Source organism: Microcebus murinus, chromosome 2, assembly GCF_040939455.1.
Source record: "Microcebus murinus isolate Inina chromosome 2, M.murinus_Inina_mat1.0, whole genome shotgun sequence".
Classification (NCBI taxonomy): domain Eukaryota; kingdom Metazoa; phylum Chordata; class Mammalia; order Primates; family Cheirogaleidae; genus Microcebus; species Microcebus murinus.
The window spans coordinates 2,382,546-2,405,200 of NC_134105.1; the positions used below are offsets into that span (position 1 = coordinate 2,382,546).

Here is a 22,655-nt window from a genome sequence, read left to right on the forward strand (position 1 = left end):
GAAGGCTGGGTCCCCAGGAGAAAGACCTTGCAACACACAGCAAATGTACATGGTGATGATTCCCCTGCCTTCCCCAAAGACGCCTATGGCATTCATTTGGATAACTGTACTGTGGGGAGGGAGAAATACACAAACATTTCCAGGGCCATTGGACATAGGATCGGAGCCTACATTGATCCTGAGATCACCATGGCACTCTAGCCTGGGTGACAGAGCAAGACTTTGTCTCAAAAAAAAAAATCCAAAAAACATTACCATCTTAACCATTTTTAATCATTAAGCACATTCATGATGTTGTGCAACCATCACATCCATCCGTCTCCAGAACTATCTCTCCTTGCAAAACTGAAACTGTGTCCCCATTAAACACTAACTCCCACCCACCCCCGCCCCCAGCCCCTGGCACCACCATTCTCAGATGTGGCGACTTTGTTAAAGTGGATTAACCTGCCTCAGGTCTCTGGTCTGCGGCCATTGCCTCAGGTGCAGGTAATGGGAACCTCTGGAGGTGGCCCTGCAAGTCTGCATTTCACAAGCCTCCCAGATGGCCGCAAAGGGACAAGAAACAAAACAAAACATTGCTATAAATGATTGAGTGTTTGTGTAAATATATTGACCACAGCCTTAGGTGCAAAGTGATAGGAAGGCATCGCTGAAGCAGATCCAGAGCCAGCCAGGGGCACAGGCGGATCCGCCCCGAAGCTGCCGAGGCGTGAGCGAGGGCCGGGACCCTGGATGTGGAGTGGTCTAGGAGCGGAGGGGACTGCAGAGGTGTCCCCAGGAAGCACTCCATGGCAGCGTGTCTGGTAAATCACTTAAAGAGAAACCAAAACTGGCTTGCCCTTTGTGAGACCCGTGGAAGGGCAAGCCTCTGAAAAAAAAAATAATTTAAAAAATAAAATAAAATACAAATTAAAAAAAAGAGGAACCGAAAGGATGGGACACGAACCTCTAAGCACCACTAGTTTGACATGACTTTTCCATTCTAAATAGGCATTCATTTTCCTACTTTGAAGTCTCTATTAATAAATTTAGCTTTCCTATAGAAAGCCTCAAAATGTAGTCCCCACAAAACCTGGATCTGCCTCTGATTCTCAAGGTCAGGAATGGTTCTTTCCTCTTTCGGATCACTCTGTCCTGCGCTCCCTGAGGTTTATTAAAAGTCCAAATTTGCCAGACACCAAGGTGGGTGGCTTTGGGGCGCACCCCCCACGACTGAGCTAGCAGTGGGCACATACTCAGCTTGGAGTCTCCTTCCTTCACGCCCTGGCCCCCAGCCGGTTCGTGAGCCTGGCCCTGTGACCAGCCATCCGGCCCCTGCTCCCTGCTGCCCCCCAGTGGACCTCAGGTGACAAGACGCCACGTGCATGGGGCGTGTCCTCTGGTCTCATTCTCACGCTCCTGAAACCATTATTCAAGTTTTATTAGAGCTGCTTAAACCGCCTGGGGCTCCGCCAGGGCCTCTGAACACCCCGAGTGAAACTAGTTACTGAGAACCCTCAGTGGGTGACTGCCTTCTCCCCAGCATCACACGCCCGGGCAGCTCTCTGAAGGGAGTCCACAGCCACACGTGTGCGCAGGCGCGCGCGCACGCACACACGCATGTGTGCACACACACACACACACACACAGCATTCACACACTCAGCCCCCACAGACACATCCACATTCACAGGGGACTCAGACAAGAAGGAAAAGCCAGGGGAAGCTGGGCACAGTGCTCACACCTGTAATCCCAGCCCTTTGTGAGGTTGAGGCCGGAGGGTCGCTTGAGGCCAGGAGTTTGAGACCAGCCCGAATAACGTAGTGAGTCCCCGTCTCCACAAAAAATTTAAAAATTAGCCAGGTGTGGTGGCACATGCCTGTAGTCCCAGCTACTCAGGAGGCTGAGGCAGGTGGGTCACCTGAGCCCACGAGTTTGAGGTTGCTGTCAGCTATAATGACACCACTGCACTCCAGCCTGGGTGACAGACTAAGCACCTGTCTCCAAAAAAAAAAAAAAAAAAAAAAGAGTAAAGCCAGGGGAATTAATGTCATTGGCTGGGTTAGTTCTTCTTCTCTAGAACAGCTTTAGAAACCTGGAATTTTTTTAAAAGTCGAGGCATACTTTGCTCTATTGCACCTTGCTTTATTGTGCATCACAGATACTGCATTTTTTATAAACTGAAGGTTTGTGGCAACCTCAGGGTTGAGCAACTCTACAGGCACAATGTTCCCAACAGTATGTGCTCACTTTGTGACTCTGTCACAGTTTGGTAATTCTGCACTATTTCAAACCTTTTTTAATATTCTTATTATTTATTTATTTTTGAGACAGAGTCTCACTTTGGTGCCCAGGCTAGAGTGAGTGCCATGGCGTCAGCCTGCCTCACAGCAACCTCCAACTCCTGGGCTCAAGCGATCCTGCTGCCTCAGCCTCCCAAGTAGCTGGGACTACAGGCATGTGCCACCATGCCCGGCTAATTTTTTCTATATATATTAGTTGGCCAATTAATTTTTTTCTATTTATAGTAGAGACGGGGTCTTGCTCTTGCTCCGGCTGGTTTTGAACTCCTGACCTCGAGCAATCTGCCCGCCTCGGCCTCCCAGAGTGCTAGGATTACAGGCGTGAGCCACCGCGCCCGGGCTTTTTCAATATTCTTGCATCTGTCACAGGGATGGTTCTTCCAGACATCCCCTGAAGGCTCCGTTCACTCAGTGCCTGCCCCAGGTGAAATGGTGGGGACTGTCCCGCAGGAGTCTGGGATGGCAGGTGGGGCAGAGCAGTTTGCAGATGTTTATGAGAGCAGTCCTCCTTGGCAACCCACTCTTTGTCTTTACTCTCATGGAAACAAGATTTGACCTCTCCTAATTTCCTGGTGCCAGAGGAACAGGTAGGGGCCTGTCCCAAGGCTGAGTGGCCTCAAAGATGGGTTCTCAGACAGCTTAGTGCTCCAGTTGTCCTTGAGCCATTGAATCATTTCACCCACTTTTTTTTCTTATTTTGAGACAGAGTCTCGCTCTGTCACCCCAGCTAAAGTGCCATGGCGTCATCATAACTCAACCTCAAACTCCTGGGCTCAGGCGATCCTCCTGCTTCAGCCTCCCAGAGTGCTAGGATTACAGGGGTGAGTCACTGCACCTGGCCTCACCCACCAATTTTATGGGAGAGACCTGGGGGCCTTTTCTCCAGCTAACCAGACAGGCAGTTAGATTCAGCCGTGGAGCCATCTCAGAACAGGCATCCCAGGAACTGGCCACTGGGCAAGGCGTGGGACTTGTTAAGGGTCATAAAATGTCCCTGTGATTGAAGCAGCCTTCCTCCCACACAGAGAAAGCCTACTGCCCTGCGCTCACCTTTGACTATCAGACAGGGCTCTGGGGACACCTGAGGAGCTGCCAGGAGGAGGTGCCTGCGGGTGCCTTGTGGAGGAGGATGTTTTTGGCGTCCCTGTTTCACAAACCTGGCTTGGAGCACCCCAGTGGAGAACTAGGCAGCTCTTGCATGTCCCTGCCTAGAAACTCTGGCTTCTTGCCTGGGGCCCAGAAGCTCGCCCGTCTGGGCATGTCCCGGCTCCCTGCCAGGGCCCGGCTGGCCTTCCAACTCAGGTTCCCCAGAGCGCCTGACCCTGTGAGTCACTGGCCTATTCACAGGGACCCCTCCCAGACCACTTGCATTGTAGCTTGATGGAAGCCAGGTCATTGCAAGTCACTGAACTGGGGACTGAGATGCAAACTCAGAAGGAAGGGGTTGGGCTTGGGCTGCGGGGTTCCTGCCCCCACTCTCTACTTAATCCCAGCAGCTCAGGAAGGCAGTGCCAGCAGACGCTCCTCCCAGGAATGGGCAAAAGTAAGGGGAAACTGTCCTCTGCCACTCCACACCCTCCCCAACATTTGTCTTTGAGGAGTAAACACGTAAAAGTGATCCCAGGGCCTTTGGGGTGGGAGTTAAGGCAAGAGCTGGATTGTCCAGGGTGCAAGTACCCTGTGGTGGAATCACACCCCCTGCCCATTAGTCCCCCATGTTCACTGAGCACCCAGTGCATTGGGGACATAGAGACAGACACACCAGCCCCTGCCCCGTCCTCCAGGAGCTTACAGTCTAGCCAACTGGGCCCTAAGCGGTGGGAAGACAGCACAGCCTTGCTGGGGCCTCACCCTGTTGTCTTAACATTGGATTTTCAATCATGCCCAGAGCTTCCCCCACACCTTGCCACCCAACCAGGGCCAAGGTCATCATGGGCACAGTCTAATTTAGTGATCATTCTCTCCCCCCATCAGTTCTGTCTTCTTACCCCTAGAGCCCTGGTCCCTAGCACTGGTCGGTCTGGGAACTGGGGGGAGCATGCCCATCCTTCTGGCAAATGCACAGCAAACCCCTGTGAAATGATGGGAGTGTGCCGGTGTCACAGGTGCTCCCACTTTCTCTTGGGCACCCCCCCACTGGGATCGGCAGCCCCCTCCCTGAGTCCTCACAGGCCCTCTGGGCTTCTGAGGAGAAGAAAGAAAAGTCCTAAGAACAAGTTCTTTCCAGTTACCAGTCCCGAGCAGTAGCAGGGAGTAGTTAGCAAGAGAAAATGAGGAAAGGTGTTTCCTGTTCCTTAACCTGCTGCCACTCCTGAATCCCTGCTGTTCTGTGGCATGGCCCCTGCTCACCCCACCTTGGCACTGTCTCTGTGCTGGAGTCAGACACTCAAAAGCCACAAAAGTCCTTGAGGCCACAGGGGAGCCTCATTCTTGCTCCACCTCTTCCTCACACTGCAAGACCACCCGGCCTGGTGTTAAGTCAATGCTTACAGAAAAAGATCCTGGCCGGTATGGTGGCTCACAAAATCCTAGCACTCTTGGAGGCTGAGGCGGGCGGATCACTCAAGGTCATGAGTTCAAAACCATCCTGAACAAGAGCGAGACCTTGTCTCTACTATAAATAGAAAGAAATTAATTGGCCAACTAAAAATATATAGAAAAAAAATTAGCTGGGCATGGTGGCACGTGCCTGTAGTCCCAGCTACTTGGGAGGCTGAGGCAGAAGGATTGCTGGAGCCCAGGAGTTTGAGGTTGCTGTGAGCTAGGCTGACGACAGGGCACTCTAGCCCGGGCAACAGAGTGAGACTCTGTCTCAAAACAAACAAACAAAAAAACCCTAGAAACAGAGCCCTTCCCAAGACCACCTGACGAAGCCCTCACACCCAGCAGCACAGCCCCCAGGATGTACTCTGCTCCAGTAATTGGAGACCTTGGGCAGGAGAGCCTGCGCCAGTGGTGGTGTTGGCTCCCAAGCCCGCATGTCCCTTTTCCCGTGCTCTGCAGAGCCTTGGGAGTGAACAAAGCCCCTCCCGCAGTTGCTGCTTTGTGCCCAGCGGTTCCCAAGCCAAGCCGGACAGGAGGTAGGCCCAAGCAGGGCTGGGAAGGCAGTGACCAGTTGGAGCAGATGGCTGCAGCTGGCCCAGGTGAGCTTCTGGTTCAGGCTTTGGTCTGGTGCCAGCGCTGGGGCAGGTGTGTGGGTGCCCAGGCGGCTATGGTTGGCGCAGTTCCATACCATCTCCACCAGCGTGCAGGGGCTGCTTCTCCTCCTGCAGACACTTGCCCCTTCTCCTCTGGCCAGACATCCCCTTTGGGGGTGAGGCGGGGCCGCTTCCCTATTTCCTGGAGCTGAGCCCCTGAAGCCGCCGGTCTGCCACCCTAGTCACAAACATCCGGGAGGCTGTGGGTCCTGGGCTGGTCCCTCGTGGTGGGAATGACAGCCCCCACCAAGAGCTTCAGCCTGCCCAGCGCTCCAGGTCCCTCGCAGTCAGCAGGGTCCGTCGACCGGCCAGGGGGCTACCACGGCCGCCAGAGACCCGGGCCGCAGAGAGGCGCAGGCGGTGAGGACGCGGGTGGGGGCGTGGGCGGCCGGGCGGGCGAGGGCGGGCCCCCGGAGTCCCCTGCGCGCCGGCAGTCGGGGGTGGTGCCCGCCGCTCTCCGTCGCAGGTGCTCCAGCAGGCGCACAGTCACGGCGGGCTCCAGGACGCGGCAGGCGGGCAGCACGCAGGCCAGGCTCGCCACGCAGGCGCTGTAGCCGTCGCGGTAGCTGTCGGAGGGCGCTGCGGGCGAAGAGAGGAGTGAGGCGCGGGGCGGGGTGCGGAGTGCGGGATGCCGGGCGCGGGCAGGGCGGGGCGGGCTCACTTACTGGGCGCTGCCGCGGGGCGGGAAGACGCAGGGAGCTCCTGCAGGAAGCGCACGGTCATTTCCAGGATGTCCGCCTTCTCCAGCTTCGAGTAGCGGGAGTTCTGCGCCCAGCCACGAGGGACAGGGACAGAGGCCGACAAACAAGACAGGTCTCTGGCAGGCTGCCCTAAGCACTGCGCTGGCGGGGAGCTGGGTGCCCCGCGAGCCGTTGCCTGCGGTGGGGCGGATCCTCCACCCCCGCCCCGGGCCCCGCTCCCGCCACAGCGCGCGCCCCACGGCTTCTTCAGAGCACGCTGCCCGCCGCCCCGCCGGCCGCCCGGGACCCTCCACACCCCGCCTGGGTCGCCAAGCTGGGATCCAGCGCCCAGGCACTCACCTCCCTGCCCAGCAGCGGCAGGATGAGCCCCTTGAGCTGGCTGAGGCTCTCGTTGATGCGCGCACGTCGGCGCTTCTCCAGAAGCGGCTTCAGGGTCTGCGGGACGCCGGGTGCACAGGCAGTGTTAGGCCGCGCGGTCCTGGCCTGCCCTGCCCGCCTCATCCCCTAGTCCCCGCTCCTACCTTGCGCAGCTCCGCAGCGTCCCCAGCCCGGCGAGGCAGCCCCATGCTGGGTGGGAGCGCGGCGGCACCTGCGGGCCTGCGCAGTGGGCGTCCGAGGCCGGGAGGAAGGTCGCTGGGCGGCCGGAGCCGGTGTCAGACGAGTGCGCGCCGCGCCCGAAGTCGGGCTTTAAATGAGCGGCGTCACCCGCCCCGCCCGGCGGAGCCGGACGGCCCGCCGGTCCCACCTCCCGCCTTTGTTCCTGCGCAGGGTGTAGCCGGCAGGGGCGACGGCGGCGCCCCAGGGAATCCCGCTGCAGACCTTCGCGTCCCATCTGTGGCGGGGTGGCGGCCCGAGCGCTCCCAGAGCACCTACGGGGGGTGGTGAGGGCGCCACCGGGACCATACCGCTGCCTGACCCCGACGGCGGGAGGAGCGGGCGGGGCCCGGCCTTGCCTGACACAGACTGCGGTCCCTCTTCTCCAACGCCGCCCTTCGTTCAGTCTCCGCGTTCGGGCTCAGCGCCTCCTCGCAGCGCCGCCCTCGGCCCAGGCAGGGGACCCAGCAGGACTGCCAAGGCCTGCGCCCCTGGGAGCTCCCACGAGGCTTAATAGGGGGAGGGACTCGCACCACCCGCTGCTCTGTCGCCTGAGGGGCTGAGCTGGAGCGCGAACCCAGGCCAGGAGAGAGGTCGCGACCTGCTCCACCCTTCACTGCTCGGGAAGTGGCCGAGCCCTGGCTGTAAGGACTCCAGGGAACCCTGCGGCGTCTCGTCAAGTTAGGGATCACCTGGTTGCCCCACGCTCGGTTGTGGATGGGGAAACTGAGCCCCAGAGAAGCTGTGGCAACCCGAGAAAGCCTTCAGAGCTCATTTTCATTTGAGCTGGCTCTGGGCTCCGGGTCCTCTCGCGCAGGACAGTCAGATCACGTGGCGGGCGGGCGGGCGGTCCCGGGTGCGAGCTCCCCAGCGGCCCGCCGGGGCCGCCTCGGTGCCGCCTCCGTGCCGCGTGGCCGTTGCTGCTGCAAACTGGCTGGCGTCCCCCGCCCATCTGCTCCGGGCTCCCCTCCCCTGACCGGCTGGCGGGGCAACGGCCACTCCCGCAGACCACACCGCGATCTGCCGGGCAGACCATGGGACGGGGGACTGGCGGGACCCGCAGAGCCAGGCCAGGAGGAGGCCCGGTGAGGCGGAGCCAAGGCAGGCTCTGTCCAGGGTGCTGGATGGACACCCCCAGCCCCACCACCCGACGCCCAAACCCCACCTTCGTGCCTCCCTGCCCCCACCAGCTCCAAGTCACCCTCCTGCAGTACTCCCCCAGCAAGCCCAGGGAACACCAGCCACCTACCAGCAAGGGAGCCAGAAGCTGCCTGGGCCAGGGGCGCTCGGGCCACCCATACCTGACTGTGCATTTGAAAGACTACCGATCTTATATTGAGCACTTGCTGTGTGCCAAGCTCCAGGCCAAGTGCTTTTTGGCCCTCACCTCCATTAACACTCATAGCAGTCCTAATAAATGAGAATAAATCATTCAACACATTTGGCCCAGCAGAGCTTGGGGGTACCCAAGCCCCTGCCCCACTCCCATGGTTGAATCCAGCGTGCCTATGGACCAGCCTCCTCCATGTTAATTGTTCTTTTTTTTTTTTTTTTTTTGAGACAGAGTCTTGATTTGTTGCCCAGGCTGGAGTGAGTGCCATGGCATCAGCCTAACTCAGCAACTTCAAACTCCTGGGCTCAAGCAATCCTGCTGCCTTAGCCTCCTGAGTAGCTGGGACTACAGGCATGCGCCACCATGCCCGGCTAATTTTTTCTATATATATTAGTTGGCCAATTAATTTCTTTCTATTTATGGTAGAAACGGGGGTCTCCATCTTGCTCAGGCTAGTTTTGAACACCTGACCTCAAGCAATCCTCCAGCCTCAGCCTCCCAGAGTGCTAGCATTACAGGCCTGAGCCATCCTGCCTGGCCTTAATTGTTCTTAAGAGCTCAATAAAAGGACTTTGTGGATCCTCCCCCACCCCTCAGGCCACATAGACTGGCTCACTCAGTTCTGTGCCTGCAAGCTCACCCTGCACCATCTGCATCCTTGGGGAGAGACTCTGACACTAGCTCCTGCAGGGAAGGGGCTGGAGGAGGAGGTTCCTCCTAGAACACCCCCCTCCAGGCCTGTGGACTACCATGGGAAGACTGAATGGCAGAAAAGCAAACTCCCTTTTCCATGCCACTTACCCTCAATTTTAAAAGTCTCTTCCTCTGCTCTCCCATTGCTGTAAAGGGCTTTAACCAAGTAACCCACAGTGGCCCCCAACTGAAGATTCTGGGGTTTTGCTGGTTACTTGGAAAAAGAAATTGTCAAGAATCAGGGGAATTTAGGTAAGATAGCTGGGTGGGTGAGTGTTAGGTGTAGGCTTTTGGGTAGCTGGGGCCACCAAGGGTACAGTGGGGACACACTCCACCCCCAGTCCCAGCCTTGGGAAGTGCATTGGCCCTTGGGTGGGGCAGAAGTGTGGGGTGGGCTGGGGTGAACCCAGCAGAGGGGTGAAAGGAGGCCTCCTGGGGAGGGAACCCCTAAGCTGACATCTGGAAGGTGGGAGACTGGAAGGGGGATTCTGGGCAGAGGGAACCTCAAGGGCAGAGGGGGAAAAAGCACAGGAGGGAAAACAAACAAACAAACACTCCCCATGCCTCAGCTTCCCCAGCTGTAAAACGGGAGTAATAGTTGTATCTCTCTCATAGCATCCTTGTGGGGATTAAATACCCAGGTGAAGCTTGGCACGTGTCTGCTAAGTGGTAGGTTCCATAAACACGTTGCTGCTGGCCTGGCTCTCCAGGGCTGCCAGGAAGGACCCAGTGGGCCTGGTGGACGTGGGTGAGCCCACAGAGGACACAAAGGCCTGGCAGGAAGGACCTGGCCTGAAGCCTGAGTTTGAGTCATGTTCTGAAAGGACATGACTTTCAGAGGCTGGTCAGCAGGGTGGGTGTTCACACCTGGCTTTCATGGAGATGCCCCTGGCGGCAGTGGCAGGGGCTCAGGGGCACCTGCCTTGCCCACTGGGAGAGCAGCTGTGCATCACCTGGCCCTACCCCCCAAAATGACACACCCATGTGATAGATGAGTGTGCTCAGGGCCAATGGAGCCACCTTGGGGATGGGGGACATGAACAGCGGGGAGTTTTTAGTAACGGAGGAGGTACAGGGCAGGGGAGCCCAAGACGATCCATTTTAGCTCCTCCTCCAGGCGGTACCCCTGCCACTTGCCGGCCTCGGGGTGCATCCGCCTCTGAGTAGGCAGGAGGAGGGCAGCTCCAGCGAGCAGCAAGCATTGCTCTGGCCACATGAGGCTACCAGAAACAGACTCCTCCCTCCCCTTATGCAAACCGCGGCGCAGTGGGTCCCACATCCCAGCGGCCGCAGGTCCTGCCGAGAGCAAGGCCGATCTGGCCGGCTTGGAGGTCGTTGGAATCCCACCCGGCCACGCAGGACACGGCGGCTCGGGTTACCCGGCCCCTGCGAGCGCCGGAGGCCCAGGCCAGGCAGGGCGCCATCAGGTGGCAGCCCCGGGAACGGCATCCGAGGCCGCCCCGGAGCCCAGCGCCGGGGCTCCGGGTTCCTGGAACCGGCTCCATTCTACAGCGCTTCCCGCGCGGGCTGTGCGGGGCCCGGGCCAGGACCGCATTCAGCGAAACATTCAGCGCCGGGCGGGCCGGGGGCGGCTCCAGTGGGGCGGGGCCGTGGGAAAGGAAGGACACAGGCTGCTTCAAGGTCGCGCTTTATGCCGATGCGCGCTTTATGCCGATGCGCTTCCGCCGCTACGCAGCCCCCAGCTCTGGGAGTTCTTCTCAGGTCCAGCCCGCCTCGTCGCCTCCGGCTCCCACGACTGGTCTGGGCTGCGCCCGCAGGGTGGTTTGGCCACGTGCGCTCGCCCCGGCGCCCTGGGGCGCTTTCCTGCGGCCTTGCCTGGTCGTGACGACCTCTCTCTGGATGTTGGCTCTGGGCGTCTCCCTACAGGCCCCCTCCTCGCACCCCTGCTGTCTCTCCTACCCGCTTGGCAGCCTCAGACCCTCAAGCCAGTGGTCGACTCCCCCCACCAGGCAGCGGCGCTGGAGTCTGGGTCGGACTCCCTGGCACCCAGGCCCACAGTTCTGAGCGCGCCAGGAGTTCCTGTCCTCTCCTCCTTCCCGCCTTCCCTCCGTCCCTCCCCTAGGCTCAGAGGGCCGTGCTGGGGTCTGCAGGGACCTGCAGGGCTGAGGGCCTGGCACCCTTCGCACTCTCCCCGCCTTGGACCCAGAGCTCCTCAGGGCCTTGATGTTCCTGGAACTCCTCTCTCGCCGCTCGAAACGCAGCCCCGGTCGCCTCTATTAGGCCTTCCCTGACCGCCCTCCATCCCCGATAAATCGTGCCCTAGCACCCCATTTTCCTGTTCTGATGACACCTGTCACCCTCTGGAACGGCGGCAACTGTTTGCTGGCTTGTGTCCCCAGCGCCTGTAACAGCATAGAGGGGACACTCAGGTGAGTGAACTTGTGCCTGGACGGCTCTTGAATTCTAACCCAGTTTTGTCGCACTCTGGAGTCTCAGTTTTTACGTGAGGCAAATTAGGAGAGAAGCTCCTGAGCACACCTGCCCCTGTCGCCCGAGTGTCCCCGCGGCAAGGCGGGGACAGGCGGTGGACTCGCCCGAGGGGGCGGGGCAGGGGCGGGCCCCAGGCTTAAGCCGGTGCCGGTGGGTGCCCGCCCCAGACCGCGGCGGAGCGCAGGGCAGCGCGGAGCAGAGGCTGGGCCGGCAGCTGCTCTGCCTCCCCCGACCGCCGCGCCGCGGGCTTCTCTGGCCCCCGACGACATGCGCGTGGCGTCCCGGGGAACACGCTGAGCGCGGGGTCGCGGCGCCGCGGGCGGCACCATGGCCCTAGAGCAGGCGCTGCAGGCGGCGCGGCAGGGCGAGCTGGACGTGCTGAGGTCCCTTCACGCTGCCGGCCTACTGGGGCCCTCGCTGCGCGACCCACTGGACGCGCTGCCGGTGCACCACGCAGCCCGCGCCGGCAAGCTGCACTGTCTGCGCTTCCTGGTGGAGGAGGCGGCCCTGCCCGCAACGGCCCGCGCGCGCAACGGTGCCACGCCGGCCCACGACGCCGCCGCCACTGGCCACCTCGCCTGCCTGCAGTGGCTGCTCTTGCAGGGCGGCTGCAGAGTGCAGGTGAGTCCGCGATGGCCAGGCGCCCTGAGGCATCCTCCTCGGTGGCCCAGAGGGTGGGTGGGGTTGGGTGTCTCCTGGCCCAGCGGAGCCCTGCACGGAGTTCCTTCCAGACGGCTTTGGGTGGGGTGGGCTCCCTGGATTGAGAGTACCTGGGCAGATGTCTTGGCATGGCCCTTGCTTCTCCCCGGAAAAGCTCCTGGGTGGTGGGGGGCCAGGAGGGAGCTGTGCTCCAGCTCCGCTGGCATTGACTGGGAGAGGCCGAGCTCTGATCCACAGAGTCCTGGAGAGTGGGCAGGGCGGGAAGGGCCTGGGCAGTGGGAATTAGAGGTCCATGTCCTGCAGGATCAGGTCTGGAGGGAGGCTGGGCAAAATCCCACAGCCTACCCAGGCTGAGCTACAAGTGTCCCTAGGCCAGAGTGGGGGAGGGGTGGTGGCCCATGGCAAGTGGGGCTCTCTCCAGGACCTAAGCTGGCCCTGGGACATCAGCACCTTCACAGCTCCCAGCTCTAAGTCCCTCTGAGTCTTCCTGTCCTCGGACCCCACCTGGTCACTCTGAGAGGAGTCCAGGCTGGTGGGAAGGTGCCCAGATGACAATCAGAGAGTTCCAAGCAGGAGGAACAAGAAGTGCAAAGCCCCAAGGCATGCACATTCTTGTGCTGTGGGAGGAACAGCTAGGAGGAAGCATGTTCAGGGTGGCCACCAGGGCCAGGCTCTGGGGTCTCGTAGGCTGAGGTTGGGGATTTGGAAGATATTCGGGTGTGGGGGCAGCCAACAGAGGAGGAACCAGAGCTGATTTTCCGCTTGGAAAGACCACGGGGTTCATTGGAGCTGGAAGGGGAGGAGATAAGAGCAGCTCTAAGCTGGCTTGGGTGCCTGGAAGATGGCCAGCCCCAGCCCCCTCTGCCCTCAGAGGGCAGGCTCCTTCCCACCCTTCCTGGGAGATGGCCCACCTTATCGCTCAGTGGGCTCTGTTATCAGGGGTTCCGGGCCACGTGGCCCATGCCCACTCTTTTGGGAGGTGGCATGCCTCCTTGATCTGGTGTCTAAGCCTGGCCAGAAGCCTCCCACTCCTCCCCGATCCCAGTGTCCAGCCTTGGCCGGAAGCCTCCCACTCCTCCCCGATCCCAGTGTCCAGCCTTGGCCGGAAACCTCCCTTGCCACTGCAGAGGAGCTATAGGAAGCAGGTGGCCTTGGGCTCAGCTTATCAAGTCTCCTGTCCTCCTGCCCCAGCAGGCTTGGGTGCTGGGGGCGGAAGTGGGGGGGGATGACCTGGATCCCTGGGCCTGCCCTGCCCAGAAAGATAAGCAGCTTTAGGGTGCGGTCTGCAGCACGTGAGGCTCCTCAGGGCTACACAGCTGCTGGTGTCTCAGGATCAGGCTGTAGCCTCCCTAGCCTGTGGCCTCCCCTTACTGCCTCTGCCACCTAGAGGCCCAGAGCCATCCGGACCCCCTGGCTTCTCAGACCCACAGTCCCCAAGGCTGGTGGGAAAGGAGGCCTTTCTCAAGAGCTGGGGCTTGGGACACACTTCACCATGGTCCTCCTCTGGTCACCTCTAGCCAGGCCATCCCCTGGGCTCAGGGTGTGGACTGAACCAGTCCCTGGGCCTTCCAGCACACACGAGGCCCTCAGCATCCCTCGGCCTCCTGTGGGCGGTTTACTCTCTGCTCCATCCTCCTTCCTGCCTTAGCCAGCTGCCAGTCTGCCTGCCCCTCCCTCCCCAGCAGCGTCCCTGGGTCCCTCGGTGCCCTCCTGTCCTTGCACTTCTCATGGGAGCTGCGGAGGCTCTCTTCCCACCGGGACTCGCCTTCCTCAAGCCCAGGGTCTCTCGCCAGTTTCTGCTGCCTCAGCCACCCCTGTCCCCACAGTGCTCTCTCTGGGCGAGGAGGGGCAGAGAGGCTTTGCTTCCCAGGTCCCTCATCCTGCAGCCCCAACCCTGCCCCTCGTCCCTGCCCCGCTCCCTGACCACCTCTTCATCGTCCCACATGCTTGGCGAGAGGTTGTTCTGTTCTAGAACCGGCATCTACTCTGCCCATTGCACCAGCCTCTGGGTCCAGACATCTGGCTTCTCGGTGATTCTCCTCCCCACGCAGGTCCCAGGAGCAGCCCCACCAGCCCCTCCCCACAGACACACAGCCTGGTGTGCCCAGATGGCACGTTCAGCAGTTCTGGGCCCAGACCTCTGGCCCCACCTACTCTGGATGCTGGAGAGGTCTTGCCCACACCGCTCCCGGGGGCTGCCATTCGCCCACACCCACCACCACTGGCTGGCCGCCCCGGCCCTGCCCGCCAGTACCCAGAAACTTCCTCCTCCGCAGGGGCAAGAACACAGGCTGTTCCTGCGGACGGGACAGTTTTCTACACTAAGGTTGGGTTGTTGGAGGGGCACCAAGGTGGAGGCCTCTGTTCCCACATGATACCTGGGAAAGGTAGAGAGGGAGGCGGAAAGGGTCCTACACAGGGGCCCCCACAATCCCGATGCTGGCCTGGTGTAGCACCTCCTGGCCCTGCTCAGCCCAGCGACTCTCCCTCGCTCATTCAGGTTCCCTGAGCCCCTGGGCCTGGAGCCAGGCTCCTGCCATGACGACATGGGTGCCTACTGTGCGCTGCGCTTCGAGGCCGTGGCCTGCAGGCCTCTGCAAGCCCAGCACGGTGCTGCTCCTTATGGACTCTTGTTCAAAGCGGGCCAATTAGCTGCCCGAGGACAGACGCAGGATCCAAACTCCAGGATCAGCTTGACTGCAAAACACATTGCTGAGCGAGGCCTGGCCACCCCCTTAGGGGAGGGCAGAGAGGACAGAACTGCCCCGGGGCGAGGTGGGGGCAGGGAGGAGGTGGCCCTGGGAGGGGTCTGAGCCAGAGGCAGGGGCAGGTCCTGCTTGCAGACTTTAACTGGCTCTCCTCCCACAGGACAAAGACAATTCTGGTGCCACAGTCCTGCATCTGGCTGCCCGCTTCGGCCACCCTGAGGTGGTGAACTGGCTGCTGCGTCATGGCGGTGGGGACCCCACCGTGGCCACAGACATGGGTGCCCTACCTGTCCACTATGCTGCCGCCAAAGGAGACTTCCCCTCCCTGAGGCTTCTCGCCGGACACTACCCTGAGTAAGAACACCCCTCCTAAGCGGGCCTGGCGGGGACGGGCCAGGGCTCTGGGGGTGCTTGGGGCCTCTCCCACATGCGGGGGGTGGGGGGAGGCTAGGGGGGCATCCCTCCAGGGACCATCGAGATGGCCAGAGGGCCAGGCCAGGGAGGCAGCTCCTACCCAAGCTGAAACTTCTCCACTCCTGGCAACCCCCTCAGGGCTGGCCAGAGCCACTTGCCCCAGAGCCCTGCACGCAGGCGCTCCCCGAATCCTCTGGGTCGGGGTCACCTGCTCCCCTCTGGGTGCTTGCTCCCCAGCAGCCTGCAGCAGGTGGCTGTCTCTAGCTCTGGCCTGTGCTCATTTGCAAAAATATTCTAAATGGGGTAGGGGTAGGGGCGAGGGGATGGCACCTCCTAGACCCTAGTCAGGAGTGTGAGAGAGCAGCCGCATCAGTCACCGGGCAGGTAAAGAGGGAACCAGGTCTTAGATGCGCCTGGGGGAGGCAGGGTCCCAGAGGAAAGTGGGATGCTAGTGGCCACGGGGGCCTGAGCGGGGTGACCTTTGTCAATCAGAGTGGGAGCCTGGGACATAAATCTCAGGAGGGGAGCAGCCACGAGGGGGTGGGGTCTGGCCTGTCTTCACTGCTGGCCCATTCCTGAGAGCACCTGCAGGGCCACCGGCCACCAGGGAGCAGGCTGGAGGCCAGTCTGCCCACATGGCCATGTGGCAAGGTAGCTGCAGCTGTAGCTTCTTGGGCCCAGGCATGCTGGCGTGGATGTAGGATGCCCCTAAGACCTGCCAGGCCGGGCTCCAGTTGTCTTCTCAGCCCAGGACAGGCAGGCAGAGCCTGGTTCCATCCTTGCTAAGAAGGGGCTCACTGGGGCCAGCAGAAGACCCAGCAGGTCTCCCCCGGGTGCTCTACTCGGCCAGCCCTGCCAGGGCCACTTGGCCACTTTGGTGTGAATTCTCTGCTTCTGGACAAGCTGGAGTTTGGGCTATGTCAAAGCCAGTGGGACTTAGAGTAGGAGGGCCCTAGAGACCTTTGAGTGTAGATAGGTCTTCACCTGGCACCGTCAGCACCTGTGGGAGGCTTTGTCCCTGACCCAAGTGGCCTCTCCAGGTGGGAACCCCATGGCAGTGATGCTGATGCCTCTGCTCCCCACCCCGTCACTTCTAGCAGAGGACACTTAGACGGGACAGAAAGGTCCTGAGAGGGGAGGGTGCCCCAGAAGGCCAGGCTGACGGCAGGCTGATGACGCTGACCCAACAGTGTCAACTAGAAGGCCCTAAGCCAGCCCCCTGTAAGTGCTGAGGGGGACGCCAGCCCCGGACGGAGCCCTCCTCATCCACAAGCTGGGGCCTTAACGAGCTGTGATCCCTCCTTGGGCTGGAATCCCAGGCCCTAGGAAGACTGGCTGTGCCATGGAACCTCCTCATGGGCTCCGGGCCCGGGGACACTGACCCCCTCCCAGACTATGCCAGGTGCAGGGCGTGATTGGGTCCTGGTGCCGACCTGGTGTCCAGATGGCCTGGACTGATGAGCCACCAGCACCCCGGGGGTCACCATGAATCTCAGAGAGGTAGACATAGGCCTTGGGCTCCGTTCCCTGTGGTGGCCTGTGACTTGGCTGATAAGGAAGCGCCTTTGTGTGGCTGCCAGGCCAGGCTCCAGCAGGAGGGGTGGCCCGTACTTGGGGGTGGGGGTGGGGGTGCCCACTCAGCCTCCTTCCTTGGAGGTGGAGACTTCGGCTCCCCAAGGCTTTGGACACTGGGGCTGGGAGCCAGGCAGGCCAGAGCCCTGGGCTGCTCTCGGCCACAGGGCCCACCAGAGGACCCAGGTGGCCCATCTCCTGAGACTCTGGCTATGCTCACAGCCTCCTGGCCTGCTGTGAATCTTGTGAATTATTCACAAGGCTCTGCGCTCTCCCTGGGGGTAGGTGAGCTGCCGGGGAGGAAGGGCTCCCTACCATACCTACAGGTGGGGAAACTCGATCTCACCCAGGGAGGCTGTGGGCGGCCATGGGCCGTGCAAGTGACAAGCTTCAGAGGAGCCAGAAGGCTGGACAGCCTCAGGAGAGGGCCCAGCTGGCACCAGGGCTACACCTTGGGGTGTCAGAAAGGGCTTGAGATTGTAGGAACACCCTGCACCCACCCCTCTTCTCTATCCTGGTTCACTGGGCCAAAACTTCCCAGAAGCAGAGGGCTTGCCACAGTGACCTCAGGGGCTGCTTCCCTAGTGGGGACCCTCTTTCTGAGCCACCCTGGAGAAGGTTGGGAGGCACGGGGGCTGGCAGGGGCTGGGCTGGGCCGACCCAGGTTGGGGTCTGCGGAAGCTGCAGTTGGGAGGGCTGGCCTTCCTGGGCGGAGCTCTGCTGGCTGGTGGAGGGAACCAGGTGTCCAGATGCCCGGCTAGGGCAGACTGAGACGGGCTGAGGAGCAGGTAGCCTTCAAAGCCCCTGGTCACCCTCCATCAGGGTCTTGGTGCCCAGGAGCCACCTCCTGCTCACTCTGCCTCCCACCGTGTCTGCTCTGGCTGCCCTGGGGGCCTGCGAGGCTGGGGGAGCCCAGGCACATCAGGGACCTTGAGGTCTGAGTGTCCAGGCAGGAGAGTCAGAGGTTCCCCTTGGGTTCCTGGCCCCTGCCAGTCTTACCAAGTGGGAAAACCAGTTGGCCCAAAGATTTCTATCAATTCTAGCTCCCTGTAGCTGCCTCCTTCCCTCAGCCCCTGACCAGACTGGGCGGACTTAGATAGGAAAGCGCCTGGACCAGGAGTCAGGATCAACCCAGAACAGCTCCTACTTGCTGAGAGCCCACCAGGGGCCTGGCACCACCGGATTCATCTGAGCTGCACAACCACCTCGGGCAATAGCTCTATAATCAGCCCATTTTACAGACTGAGTCATTCAACCGATGTTTATTGAGCATCTGCTATGTGCCAGGCACTATTCTAAGTGCTGGGGATATATTGGTGAACCGAATGCCCCTGCCTTGCAGAGCTGACAGGTACAGAAATGGCGTTTCAGAGAGGCTGATTGACCAGCTGTGGTCACTACTGGTTTGTGGACTTGGGCAAACTGCACCCTTTCTCTGGGTCTGTCTTATACTCCTGGTCCGGACCTAATCTCTCATGGCCTTTCAGGTTCACCGGAGACCTCTCCTTTTTCCTTCTTTAGCACAAAGCCTCATGGAGCCTGGCTGCTCCTACAGCCCAGCCTAGTCGGAGGGGTTCAGGCAGCCCCCACCTGGGGCAAAAGGGGACTTCTTGGGGAGCCCCAGCAGCTCATCCGTTAGGGAGCCCCAGTGCCCACAGCTCAGCTCTCTCCTTTAGAAGGCTGAGGGTCTGCCTGGGCCTGGGGCTGCCTGCTGGGCACCTGTTGCTGCCATAGGCAGGGGCTCATTCCGTCTCAATTACCACCCCCAGGTCTCCCCTTGGTGTTGGTCAGGTCGCCTGGGCAGCAGGGCCTGGGGGCGGAGCCTGTGCCAGCGCATCCTGCTTGAAAGGCAGCAGGGGTCCTTATCCCCTGACCCAGAAGGCAGCTCTGAGAAAAGAGGGGCCTGGTGGAGGTGGGGGAAGCCCCTCTCAGTGGGAGAGGGGCCACCCCCACCATCTTATGTCTCTACCAGCAGCTCCTGGTCCCGGCTCTCACCTAACTAGGGCTAGTGCACCCTTCCCCCGCTGGTCCCCCTGCCTGAACCCCAGCCTTTACTCATCCAGCTGTGCCCATGGCCTTTGAAAATGCAAGTCAGACCACTTGCCAGTCCAGGAGCACCACCGGCCACTTCCTTACCTAGTCCAGGGCTCTCCCTCCTGGCTCGGTCCCACCCCGCCTCCAGCCGCTCCCCTCCCCCCACTGCTCACTCCACTCCTCTGCACTCCTCCTGCAGGCCAGTGCCCTCTGCCCTTGCACAGGCCGTTCCCGCTGCTGGAACTCTTCCCAGAGAGCCCATGGTGGCCCGTCCCCTCCTTCAGATCTTTGCTCAGATCCCGTCTTCTCAGCAAGGCCAGCCCCAGCCCGTTTCCAGTTTAAGGTGCCCCCACGCCACACTCATCCTCCGCCCGCCCCATCCCCGTTGCCCTTACCATGGCCTGGCATCCTGTGCTCATCCTCTCTGCTTTCTTCTCGCCTGTCTCCCCCACTGGTCAGGCCAGGGGCTTTGTCTTCCCCGCTCAGTACACCCAGGGCCTGACTCCTAGTAAACATCTGTTGAATGAACGAGGAGTCTGGAATCGCCCGGTCTCCTCTGGCTCTGCCTACAGCTCAGTGCATGTGACTTCAGACACACTCCCTTTCTGGGTCCCCTGAGCCCATCTGGCAAATGGACCTAACCTGCCCTTCCAGGCCAAGGCCATGTGTCAGGAGGCATCACCTACTCTTAGCCTGCTGTCCCTTCTCATGCACACATTTATTCATGCCACAAACCTCCCAGCCCGTCAGCACTGGGGACATAGCGTGCCCAACTCAGATACACATTCTTCTATTCATGTGTGTGCAGGTTCGCTGCCTGGCAGCCCAGCAAAGCGAGCTATTTTTTTTTTAATTTAAAAAAATTTTTTGAGACAGAGTCTCACTTTGTCGCCCAGGTTAGAGTACCATGGCATTAGCCTAGCTCACAGCAACCTCGAACTCCTGGGCTCAAGCAATCCTTCTGCCTCAGCCTCGCAAGTAGCTGTGACTACAGGCATGCACCACCATGCCCAGCTATTTTTTCTATATATATATATTTTTTTACTTGGCCAATTAATTTCTTTCTATTTTTGGTAGAGATGGGGTCTCACTCTTGCTCAGGCTGGTTTCAAACTCCTGACCTTGAGCGATCCACCCACCTTGGCCTCCCAGAGTGCTAGGATTACAGGCGTGAGCCACTACGCCTGGCCCAGAGCGAGCTTTGAAAGGGCAGGGGCTCTGCCTGGTGCAGCCTTGCAGCATGTGTCCATTGAAGTAATGACACAAAAGAACAAGGTAATTCAGGCATGACAAGTGCTGTATAGTGAAACAGCACGGTTTGCTAGGAAGAGATGTGGGTGTTCTTTAAGTTGAAGGGTCAGGAAAGGCAGGGCTCTTTGAGGAAGTGAGAACTAAGACCCTAATGAGAACAGGGCCAGCCATGCAGCCCTGCTATGACAGAATTGGTGGCAGGCTGGCAGGTGCAGATGCCTGAGTAGGGTCAAGTGTGGCTTAATCATGGACCAGAAGGAAGGCCTGGAAGGTTGGGAGAGTTGCAGGTGAGGGTAGACTTCTGGAAATATTACAGGTTTGCTGATGGACTGGAGTGTAAGCTGACTGTTCTAGAACCTTCCTTAAATCAGGGCCGCATTTCTTCCCTGGGCCCTAGGGAAAGGCCTGGTTTGGGCCTTGGTTTTAACATAAGCCAGGAGGCATGGTTGAGAACACCAAGAACACCAAGAGCCATAGAGCCGTGGAAGGCTCCAGGCCTTTCTGTCCAGAGCAGTCCTAGCCACAGCTAGATCTGATCTGCGGGGGTATCTGCCCCTTTCTGACCTCCCTTGGGGCAGAAATTACTGGCAGTGGGGAGGGCGGCTGGAAATATGGTCCGTCAACCTGAGTCTGATTCCGTGGGCAGATCACTCCTTGTTCCTTGTGGCAACGTTAACACTAACCTGGCACAAGTCCTGGGCAGAGATTTCCCACAAACCCTTACATACATTTCATGTTTCTTTTGTGTAATTAGAGGTGACTGGATTAATAGTTACAGTTCGTCTGTATCATCTTTTTCCCAAGAGAGAAAACAAATCATGATTTACATGATCATCACCGGGGAGCCTATGCCCCATAATGAGGGTTGGGTCAAGGGTCTTCAAAGGCTCAAGGAGGGTGGTCTATTGTCCTTTACGGAGACGGGGATGGGGGAAGCGAGGGAGGAAAATGAAGAGATCAGCTTTGGCAGGGAATACTCGGGAGGCCTGTTCCATGTGCATATGGAAGAGTGGTCGGACGTGGGGGCTGGACAGAGAGTCCAGGCTCAGGCTGGAGAGATGAGCAGCCCTAGGGAAATAGTTCGCTGTGGACCCCAGGAAGTAGATGACCTCACAGGGACAGAATCCCATAGAAAGGAGAAGGAGGCCTTCTCCTGGGGCACATCGACATTGGGTGGTGGGTGGAGGCCAAGCGCCCAGCAAGGGAAGCTGAGAGGGCCTGGCCACTGCTGGAGGTGGAGGTCACGTGTACGTGTCCAGGACGTCACCGGAGCAGGCATCTAGGAGAAGGGCGTGGGTACCTGCCGGGGGTGGTCAGGTCAGATGAGGATGGAGGAAACTGCTGGGCTTGGAACGAATGTGCAAGTGATGTCCTGGACACAGCGGGGGCAGGAGGGATAGCGGATCAGGATGGGGCAGCAGTTCAGGGAAGCCCAGGCCTCCCGTCCCTGGGAAGACACGTTCACCGGGCCAAAGCTTGCTCTTCCGTTCACTCATGAGAGGCCGCAGAGAGGCCAATGGACAACAGTAATGCCCATTTGCCATATAAGGAAACTGAGGCTCAGGAAGGTAAAGAACTTGCTGGCGCCCGCCCAGTGAGTTACAGAGTGAGGGTGGTGTGTAGAGGCTGGGGCAAGGGCAGGAGGAGCTTGGTCTAGGAACATTTTCCTGTGGCTGTTGCTATGGTCCAGGCTGGAATTTGGTGGGCTAGAGCGAGCAGGGGTCTGGAGGTCAGAGGTCTCGCCTGAGACCCCTCCTCTGTCCTCTAGCAGTGTGCTCACACAGCAGAAATGATCCCTGGCTGGATCCATGCTTGGGGAGCCTGGACATCCCCAGACAGCAGTGGACCTCCCGGTGGCTGGTCCTCCCAGGCCCAAGAAAGTGGGACCTGAAAGTATGAGGGCTCCCACACCCAGGGGCATGCCGGGCACCAGGTCCATGCTCAGGGCTCTGCAAGCATGGCTCAGGTCCTCCCTACCAGCCCAGCATGGTGGTCACTATCCCCACTTCATAGATGGGCTTGGGAATGCACAGAGGCAAGGAGTCAGACTGGTGCACGGGTTGGGGGCGTGGGATTCACCTCATCATCCTCCTTATATCAGAACTGGGGCTGCTCCCTGCCCGTGCTCCAGCTTGCTGGCGGAGCCTGCTCCTGAGTCCCCAACAGTGAGGGCTTCAGGGAAAGGCAGTGGCCCGTGCGTGCAGTGGGAGGGGCGAGGCAGATGGACAGGCAGCCAACGGCAGGAGGGGCGTGGGTACAGCACAGCTGGAGTCAGAAGCAGGTTTTGTGTCAGATAGACCTAGGATCAAACCATGCCTCTCTCGTGGAGTGGTCTCAGCCCTCTCTGCCTCAGTTTCCCCATCTGTATGAGGAGCACAATGCTAACAACTGCCCTGTAGGTCATTACAAGAACTAGATGAGGGAATGTGTATATTATGTGTGTATAATGTGTGTATTATGTATTGTGCAAGCCACAGTGCTTGGGACAGAGTAATCATTCCATAAATGACAGCTGCTATCCACTATTATTAGTTATTATTATTCCTACTTCTATTAATTCATCTCTCCAGTGATGGGAATTTTATCTTGTTCCTTATGTTCATCGACATTTTCGTGATTTTCCCCGGTGAGTGTGAGGGTGCCCATCTTTCTTCTTGTCTCCAGGCCGGACCCCCTCCCACCCTGCCCACCAGCGTATCTGCCCTGTGTCCTGGGGTTGTGAGTGCAGAGGCTGAAATGCTGGTAACAATGGTGACATTTAT

The 22,655-nt window shown here is 59.7% G+C and overlaps 2 protein-coding genes across 6 annotated transcripts in view; one reads left to right on the top strand and one right to left on the bottom strand.

The window, feature by feature from the left end:
- Nucleotides 1-5,069: 5,069 nt before the first annotated feature.
- Nucleotides 5,070-6,840, bottom strand: HES2 (hes family bHLH transcription factor 2). The gene is made up of 4 exons (XM_012791398.2): nt 6,705-6,840; nt 6,523-6,618; nt 6,148-6,247; nt 5,070-6,061 (listed from the first exon to the last, which is right to left on the bottom strand). The coding sequence occupies exons 1-4, from the start codon at nt 6,747-6,749 to the stop codon at nt 5,799-5,801; spliced, it is 504 nt and encodes a 167-aa protein (XP_012646852.1). The 5' UTR covers nt 6,750-6,840; the 3' UTR covers nt 5,070-5,798.
- Nucleotides 6,841-11,419: 4,579 nt separating this feature from the next.
- ESPN (espin) overlaps nt 11,420-22,655 on the top strand; it is a 31,463-nt gene continuing 20,227 nt past the window's right edge. For 3 of the 5 annotated variants that reach the window (XM_012791537.2, XM_012791538.2, XM_012791539.2), the window contains exons 1-2: nt 11,420-11,875; nt 14,783-14,976. In XM_012791537.2, the coding sequence (XP_012646991.1) occupies nt 11,582-11,875; nt 14,783-14,976 (488 nt within the window). In that variant the 5' untranslated portion in view covers nt 11,420-11,581. The remainder of the gene's footprint in view (nt 11,876-14,782; nt 14,977-22,655) is intronic. The other 2 variants (XM_075993466.1, XM_075993467.1) reach the window with 1 other exon arrangement.